Source organism: Haematobia irritans, chromosome 1 (assembly GCF_050003625.1).
Source record: "Haematobia irritans isolate KBUSLIRL chromosome 1, ASM5000362v1, whole genome shotgun sequence".
Classification (NCBI taxonomy): domain Eukaryota; kingdom Metazoa; phylum Arthropoda; class Insecta; order Diptera; family Muscidae; genus Haematobia; species Haematobia irritans.
In genome coordinates, this window is record NC_134397.1 from 131,508,846 (window position 1) to 131,518,554 (window position 9,709).

Below are 9,709 nucleotides of genomic sequence, written 5' to 3' on the forward strand. Positions count from 1 at the left end.
CGATACCACATAACGTGCACATTTGCCAGAAGGCAATAAACGAAATTACAGTTCGATCGCGAAAGAATGATCAAGGAATACTGGGTATACGGGAGGATCCCTATCATATGGGTGTCGGAATAAAAGAAATTGTGAAGGCAAATGAACTGGCGATAAGAACTAGGACATCTAAGGAAGTAAACTTAGAGTACTCATATCCCATAGAGGCAACGCGGGCCGAGTTGTATGAATAGATACGAAAGACACATAAACCGATGTGGACCATAACAACGGTCAAAAAATCGATGAAAGTACTATGAAGTGACGCAGGCAAGAAAAAGTCTGGATAACTACGCAAGGAGAGTAGGGCGACAGTCGGATGGGATGTAGGAATAATGACCGGACACCTATAATTGAGAGCACATCTACGACGAATAGGAGCCACAGAGGATCGTGCACGTATGGAGCGTTTTGAGGATGCTGAGATCTTGGAGCACTACGTTTATAACTGTCCCGTCTTTACTAACCTGTTCAACCACATCGGTGAAAAGATGATTAGGGACCTGGGCCAGCTCCGAAACAGGGACTGAAAACAGATTAGAGAATTTATTAGATGCATAGAGTTTCTAGAATAACAGAAAGGTACGATGGAAAAAAGAAGTTAAAATGAAGAACAAACGCAATAAGGCAGTATGCGTATGTCAGCCGACATGAGACTGGGAAACCTGGATCAACCTGTTCAACCTAACCTAACCTATGGAAAGAAGCTTATCTGTGTATTTGGCGGGACCATCTGTGTTGTGTATTACGGGCTGCTGTATGGCATATTGAAGCAGAGAAGTGCGTGATGGCGTGATGGGTATTTGGAAATACTCGGCCACAACTTGCAAAAACTTATTTGGAAACACTCAAACGTCCATCATATAGGCCAAACATTATTCCTTCTGATTACCACCTATTCCGGTCGATGATCCAATGGCCAATACTTCGATTGATTCGTGCGTTATAGTTTTTTCGGAATAAATTCAGAACTATTTGAAAAATTCCGCATTTTTAATATGCGCTAATTTTTTTAAACTTCTAGCAACGTTCTTAGTTGACCTTTGGAATTTTTGCAATTTTGGGATTTTTATTTGGCTTGAATAATTCTTTAACAATTGTTGTTTTTTGTGCGATCCTCCTTCGGTGATCATATCTCGCAGAAGTTATTTTGTTGTCAGGGTCTGAACATAAAACCCTTTTCCCAATTGCGATAGAGATAAACCTTGTATCGCGAAGACTTAGCCAATACTCTGCACGATATTAAGGATACAGTTGACAGATACGAATTTGGTCTCAAATCTTTCTCTTTTCTCTTTGAAGTCACATAATAATCTGTTCCAATTCTTTTATAGAGTGTGCCAACATTTCACAGAAGTCATCATCGATCGTCATCTGCGGGAAGTCGAAATGGCCAAACCACATTGCCAACCTCAATTTATCATCCAAATAATGCTGGGATTTGTGCCACTACTTCCGCCTATCAGAACATACGAATTCCTCATACATTCATGGTTCATACCTATGGCATTCCAACAGTCTGCCAATATTGCAAAAAGCTACTCAAGGGCCTTTTCAAACAGGGTCTACAATGCCGCGATTGCCAATATAATACCCACAAAAAGTGTATGGATAAAGTGCCACAAGATTGTGCTGGAGAACGCCAATTACATCCGAATGATTTCAATGAAACTTTCACACCGACCCATGCGTCACATAAGGAACGGGACAATTTCTTCAGGGAAGAGTTTGACGATAGTGATTTTGATGATACCACATCGGGTGATTATAACAGGACAACTACTGGGAGCTCTGGTGTGGGCGTAATGACCAATAAGCAAGGACGTTTAGGCAATATGGGTGGAAAGACTACAACAAATGCTCAAAACTCTCCACCTGAGTTGGTTAATGGCCTGAAGAGTAATGACAACGAACGATTATCGTATCACAATGAAAATCGTAGTACAGGAGAAGGTCAATCTATAGATGGACAATCGGAACAATCGAGTTCTTCGTCATCGCCAAGTGCCAATATACCTCTAATGCGTATCGTACAATCAGTGAAACACACCAAGAAACGTGGTGGTCAGGCCATAAAAGAGGGATGGCTGGTCCACTACACCAGTCTGGATAATACGGTGAAACGTTATTTCTGGCGTCTGGACTCCAAGACGATAACCCTCTTTATATCGGAACAAGGAAGTAAATATCACAAGGAGATACCCTTGGCCGAAATACAAAGCATCGATACAAATAATGATGTGCGAATAGACAACAACTATTGCTTCGAGATAAAAACTTCCAATGTCAGTTACTATGTTGGTCAAGATCCCTTGGCTGGGGTGAGAGAAGAACAAGCGGTACGTTTGCCACCACCCGATAGTGGTATTGGTACCGATATTGCTAAGAGCTGGGAGACTTCGATTAAACAGGCTTATATGCATGTTACGAATACACGTAAGTTGTTGTCCCTCAAATTTCCTTAATTTTACTATAGAAGGAACTCCTTTTTCTCTCTTTCAGAATGTTGTGAATCCGAGGAAAATGTTCAAGATATGGGTCAACTGTATCAAATCTTCCCCGATGAAGTTTTGGGATCTGGCCAGTTTGGTGTTGTCTATGGTGGCATACATAAAAAGACCAAACGGGAGGTAGCCATAAAGGTCATTGATAAGCTGAGATTCCCTACCAAGCAAGAAGCTCAATTAAAGAATGAAGTTGCCATACTACAGGTAAGGGAAAATTGTGGAAAAAAATAAGCGAGTCTCTGAGAATCATTTAGTAAAACAACTTCAAGTGTTCTTAATGTGATATTCTATCTACTTGCCATTGGAACTATGGCTAAGGTCCACAGGTAAAAACCACTCTTCGAAGCATAGAAAAAGGCTATTTGAATTTCTCTCTATGAATCAGCTGGTTTTGGTAGCTTCCGAAGAACTCCAGACTTAACTCTGCGCAAAGATTTCCGGACCATTGTTTTTGCAATGAAATAAAGAGATATAATTCAAAAATCGAATTTCGAAGCTCTTTTAGGCTATACCATAGTGATGAATTTCTTTCTTATCACTAAGTGATGTCCGATTCCATGTTTAGATCCATGACAAGGGACCTACTTACTATAACCGAGTCCGAACGGCGTTCCACAGTGGGGTGAAACCTCTTAGAGAAGCTTTGAAACACTCAGAAATGTGACTAGCATTACTCAGAGGGGATAACCAACCGCACCTTGAATACATTTTGGTGTCCGGTTGAACCTACGACCATATGTATGCAAGGCGGGCATTCAAACCATTGCACCACAGTGCATGTTGAATTGTCTCCTTCCTGGACGCAAAAACTTACCAAAAGCTTAAGGACCAAAATCGAACTTTATCAAAAAACTCGAAGTTAATTCGAAAGGAATTCTAAGGACTGCCAACCAACGTCTTTTCTTAAGCAAGATAAAGCAACAAATCGCTTATATTTCAAAGTGATATAAATCCTTCTTATGGAATGTCCACACCATTTTATGCCCTCTACAACAGGGGTATAATAACTTTATTACTTCGTTTGGACTGTATCGAGATATTGGGCTCAGACCACATTCGTAGTCGTGGAGAAATTCCTTGTCGATCTGGCGAAGTCTGTTCGTCCGTCTGTTGTAGTCACACCTACTTCCGAACGAATCACATTATTAGCGTGAAACTTGGCACAAGTAGTTGTTATTCAAGCAGGTCAGATGTTATTGCAAATTTCTCATCTCGGAACACTTTTGAATTCTCAAATCTCTTGGAAGAGCAAATTTCATCTGATCGGTTTGGTACGTACCATTGACTTTTTCCTTTTGCTTAATTTTTCAGAATATCACCCATTGTGGTGTCGTCAATCTGGAGCGAATGTTCGAAACACCCGAACGTATTTTTGTGGTAATGGAAAAGCTCAAAGGTGATATGTTAGAAATGATTCTCTCACACGAACGTGGACGATTGAGCGAAAGAGTTACGAAATTCCTGATAACACAAATTTTGATCGCTCTCAAACATCTGCATAGTCAAAATATTGTTCATTGTGATTTGAAACCGGAAAATGTCCTGCTTTCGTCTGATGCTGAATTTCCTCAGGTGAAATTGTGCGATTTTGGCTATGCTCGTATTATAGGAGAAAAATCATTCCGTCGATCGGTGGTGGGAACACCAGCCTATTTAGGTTTGTCTTGTAATGTAAATTTAAAAAGAACTTTTTTATTAATCCATGATTTGTAATTACAGCTCCTGAGGTCTTAAGGAATAAAGGATACAATCGCTCCCTCGATATGTGGAGTGTAGGTGTAATCATTTATGTAAGTCTGAGCGGTACGTTTCCATTCAATGAAGAAGAAGACATCAATGATCAAATCCAAAATGCTGCATTTATGTATCCTCCAAATCCATGGAAAGAAATATCATCAAATGGTAAGTGATTTATAACGGATTCAGGGTGGTTAGCTTGAAGAAAAAAAGAATAAGAGTCACACGCAATAACAGTCACAGATGCCATGATTTTATAGTCGTCTTTATAAGGTACAATCTCAACGCTGTCAGGAATAGACAATACCAAGAGGTTCAGCAACTCCTTGTTTCACTACTTATTATCTCACAACTTTACAAACGACTGGCTCCCCCACATTAATGACAGGCAGCTAAGAAATTTTCCATGAGACTCGGAAGATGATATGCCTTTAATGTTTTGGCTACTGGTTTGCAATGCTCGAGCTTTGCATGGCGTCAGCAGCGAAATCATTCTCCCCATTTCCCCCATCGTCTATAATCAGTGGCCAGGATCTCAATTCCTTCCATGCCCAGATGCTTCCAGGCCAGCGCCTTGGATACTTTGGCTTAGGTAATAACATCGGTAACATCGACTTGGATAAATCATGACGTTTCATTGGGTCAGAGACTATAAATGAGACGAATGGTTCTCCTTATCGGTCTATTACTCTCGGGATACAATAAACTATCTGTTGAAAACTTTGCGTATATCGTCGACAAAGTAGTTCTCTACCTTAATCTAGGTTACATTGATTCAGATGTCATGAGTTTTCCTTCTTTCCCTCGACTAACATAGTAATCTCTAGATTGAGATCCTTATTTCTAATGAGTACGATGAACTCATTTAGCTCATCATGGAGTCCAGCTGCTTCTGCTGGGATTTTAGGCCTCTCCTGGGCAATTCGACCAGAGGTATGAAACGAACTTTTGGTGCAGCATGAACAAGATACGGACCAGCAACTCTTTGAATCGGTATTTTCCAAGAAGCCGTCCCAATTCGCTTTCTTTGGATTGATAAATGTACGGACTTCAGAGATTATGAAATCGGATGGGCGATAACATTGTGTGTCACTTTGGAGACGGCACTGCCGTGTTTTCAAATGTTATTTCGATTGCCGCACTATAAACTATAAATCGATGTTAAACCTACCAGCCACCCTGGGCAATGGTAAGCATGTCCGCCTTGCACACGAAGGGTCATGGGTTCACCAAAATGATCTCGGCGGTTGATTATCCCCTTTCAGTAATGCTCGCAATATTTCTAAGAGTATCGAAGCTTCTCTACGAAGGTTCGTCGTTAGATGGAAGAGATTTAATAACCCCGCTTTGAGGGACCATAATAGAGGGCTATAAAACGCGCAATCGCAAATGCTTTAGGATCTAAACAGTCATGGAATATTATACGGTTTATTGGTATAGGAAGAGCTTCGGGTTGTAATGATAACGTTGATGTTGATGAACTGAATATTTGTTGTTGTCCTAGAGTGGATAATCTCTAAGATTTTGATGTGGATATCCCGGACTTTGTAACTAATTCGGATGGATTTCAATTTTCTTGTGTCGATTCTGCAGATGTGATTCTTAGCATCTCATCTGTGAAATTAAATTTTTTCTGTTACCATGGTATTGATCCGCCCCTCTTCAAGGTCTTATTACCACTTTTATTGTCCTATATAACCAGCATATTTAACAGGCTTATAATGACAAGCACTTTTCCTTCCTGGAAACACAGTAACGTTACCCCTATACCAAAAAGTGGTGGTGAATACCGTCCTATATCCATTTTAAGTTTTCTTTCAAAGGCATTTGAGAAGATAATCTATAGACAACTATCTGACTATCTTACTAATGGTTCGATGTTGTTAGAGAGACGGTCTGGCTTCCGACCTAAACACATCTGCATAACCGCCTTGACAGACGTCTCTTAACTTGGAGAACAGCGAAGTTACTTGATTAGATAGATCATGAAATATTATGTGTTATTAAACATTTTTAATATTTCATCACCCGCGACACTTCTCGTTTGGTTCTATTTATCGGCCACAATCTGTTACAGCAAACGGTTTATTGTCAGGAACTTTGGCCGTCAACAGGGGTGTTCATCAGGGCCCACTGCTGTTCTCGATCTATATTAAACGCTGTTTTCTGAAGGGAAAAAATGCGGTGGAAGCAAAAACTTGGCTTGATAATGAGTTTCCGGACTCTGCCCCAGGGAAATCAACAATAATTGATTGGTATGCAAAATTCAAACGTGATGAAATGAGCCCGGAGGACGGTGAACGCAGTGGACGTCCGAAAGAGGTGGTTACCGACGAAAACATCAAAAAATTCCACAAAATGATTTTGAATGACCGTAAAATGAAGTTGATCGAGATAGCAGAGGCCTTAAAGATATCAAAGGAACGTGTTGGTCATATCATTCATCAATATTTGGATATGCGGAAGCTCTGTGCAAAATGGGTGCCGCGCGAACTCACATTTGACCAAAACCAACAACAACGTGTTTATGATTCTGAGCGGTGTTTGCAGCTGTTAACTCGAAACATGGCTCCATCACTACACTCCTGAGTCCAATCCACAGTGGACTGAGTGGACAGTCTCCGAAGCGTGGAAAGACTCAAAAGTCCGCTGTGAAAGTAATGGCCTCTGTTTTTTGGGATGCGCATGGAATATTTTTTATCGATTATGTTGAGAAGGGAAAAACCATCAACAGTGACTAATATATGGCGTTATTGGAGCGTTTGAAGGTCGAAATCGCGGCAAAACGGCCACCAAGACAACGCACCGTGCCACAAGTCATTGAGAACGATGGCAAAAATTCATGAATTGGGCTTCGAATTGCTTGCCCACCCACCGTATTCTCCAGACCTCAAAAGGATGCTCGCAGGGAAAAAATTTGGCCGCAATGAAGAGGTGGTCGCCGAAACTGAGGCCTATTTTGAGGCAAAACCGAAGGAGTACTACCAAAATGATATCAAACAATTGTATCGCTCTTGAAGGGAACTATGTTGAATTATAAAGACTAATTTTGACAAAAAATGTGTTTTTCTTCGTTATACCTGGGACTTATCAGCCAACCTGATAGGACATAGTTATGTCAAGCTACGAACACTAGGGCCGACCCATTTTTTTACTCCCAATGGAATCGGATGTCTATTGGCTAAGACATTTTGCCAGGGCTATTATATTGTTCTGAATTATTCGCTTGCTGTGATTCTGCAAGTCGAAGGAGGGTGAATGTCCTTTTTAATAATATAGCGCTCTACATTTATGGGTTGAATCGCTGGGACTCTGTTACCCATAACTCACGGACTCTATATGGAGATTGCTGTGATGATTTGGTATCAATTAGGAGCCTTCTGTTTTTGCACAAACTAGGCTACTCTGGAACACCTGAGTATTTTTTTGAGAGACTTCGCTTTACTAGCTCCAGTAGGAGTAAGAAGATTATACCAAACAGCCTTATTTCTGATAGAGAATTTTTTGTGTCGTCCGTTCGTCTCTGGAATTTCCTACCCATCTGTATTCAAACTATTAGTGACACCAATAATTTGAAGAAGAACTTGTTAAATTACTTCGCTATCAACTGAAAGTCTTTGTATCGTACAGCATTCATTGATAGGAGAGATGCTCACCCTATGACGGGCTTCCTAACTAAACCTAACCTGTCACCTTTTTCAACCACAACCCAATAAATTCACACTACTCTAACTCTGTATATTGATTCTCCATTACAGCTATCGATTTAATCAACAATCTCCTGCAAGTCAAGCAACGCAAACGTTATACCGTGGATAAAAGTCTTCAGCACTATTGGTTACAGGACAAGCAAACGTATCGGGATCTACGTAATCTAGAAGCCCAGGTGGGTACGCGATATCTAACACATGAAGCGGACGATATGCGATGGGCTAGCACTGGTGATATGTGACCTGTTAATGGTCTCAATATTTGTCCATCTCTACAGTTAAGTGATAAAATACCCGAATCACCTCTACAACAGCGTGAAAAGGAACAAATACAAGAAGAACCAAGACGAAAATCGGCTGGACCTCAAATAGATCTTGATAGCTGTAGTTGTCGCAGTTTGCCGGGCAAACCAAAAGTTGAGGCCATCGGTGATAAGGCTTTGAATTGGATGCGATCACATTTGTGTCGTCATGTCAAGTGATTGGCCAAATTAATCTTAAACTATGCCCTCTCCTGGGCAAATTCTGCGAAACACACACACACACGCAACGATATAAACAATACGAGTACTTAACCCGGGCGCCAAAACAAAAAGGAGATATTCCCCCATTTTCGATCTTTTATTGTATTGCTCTTGTTACTCTTGTATTTTGTATTGCTCCTCCTCTTTAACGCTGAACACGTTGTCTTTCAACTAAAATCGTAAAATCGTGTACCTTAAATTTATAAAAGCTTATTTTTTCCTCTTTATTGTATTTTTATGTATGTGTATATATGTATGTATGTATGTACGAGTGAATGTGTGTTATCTTTGCACATATACAAATAAAATATATTTTGCCTACTTTACAACTATAATGACGATAAAGATAATCGATGAATAACACGTTTTTTGATGATTAACTAAACTAAATGTTGTACGACTTTTTGAACGATTAATCTAAACTGCTTTACCACATAAATCAAAGGAGAATATTGTGCTACAAATATTAAATGACTTCTTTTTCGCTAAGTGAACAAATTTATTCAACAAATAATAAACTATACTATAATTATGTGCATACGATATAATGATAAAAAACAAAACCCATAGCATGTAAGCATCGATACCATCTCCACTAATGTTAAACGTTTTATTCTTTCAAAATCAATCAATAAATTAATCGATTAATTGTATCTTTACGAAAATCATTCATGTTAATGCTCATGTCATACTATTTTTTTCTGAAATAAACCATAAATATAAATCAACAGTTTGAACGTGTTAATCCTTTAATGGTCTTTAAGACGCTTTAAGACCACAGTTGCCACTCGGACCAAAAAGAATCTACCAAAATTTGACCAAATTTAAAAAATCGTATTTTGAAGTTTTTGATCACATTTTTGCTAGTTAGTATGCAAAAAATGTATTTTCTACCAATGAATAATTGATCCATCCTATTAGTGAAAATTTTTTGATTGTCCCAGCAGAAAAAGAACTTCCACAAAAGTAGTTTGGATCCCCAATTTGTGATCCGGAAGTAGTGCAAACATGGATAATATCCAATGAATTTCACGTGGGTTTGTCAAAGGACGGAAGTGCTCCATTTTTGGATCATTTGCATTGCTTTAGAAGTTGTGCCTGGAAGTTCATTTGGATGAAGAAATTTAGAAACAAGTATATCCAGCAGTAAGTACGGCCGGGCCGGATCTTAAATTCCCACCACCATGAATCA

The 9,709-nt window shown here is 39.6% G+C and overlaps 1 protein-coding gene across 1 annotated transcript in view; it reads left to right on the forward strand.

Moving 5' to 3' along the window:
* The window catches only part of PKD (serine/threonine-protein kinase D3), a 60,281-nt gene extending 51,036 nt beyond the window's left edge, over positions 1-9,245 (forward strand). Inside the window, exons 6-10 of the mRNA XM_075291630.1 lie at positions 1,374-2,475; positions 2,542-2,750; positions 3,858-4,203; positions 4,266-4,448; positions 8,042-9,245. Of these exons, the coding sequence (XP_075147745.1) occupies positions 1,374-2,475; positions 2,542-2,750; positions 3,858-4,203; positions 4,266-4,448; positions 8,042-8,235 (2,034 nt within the window). The 3' untranslated portion in view covers positions 8,236-9,245. The remainder of the gene's footprint in view (positions 1-1,373; positions 2,476-2,541; positions 2,751-3,857; positions 4,204-4,265; positions 4,449-8,041) is intronic.
* The last annotated feature ends 464 nt before the right edge of the window (positions 9,246-9,709 follow it).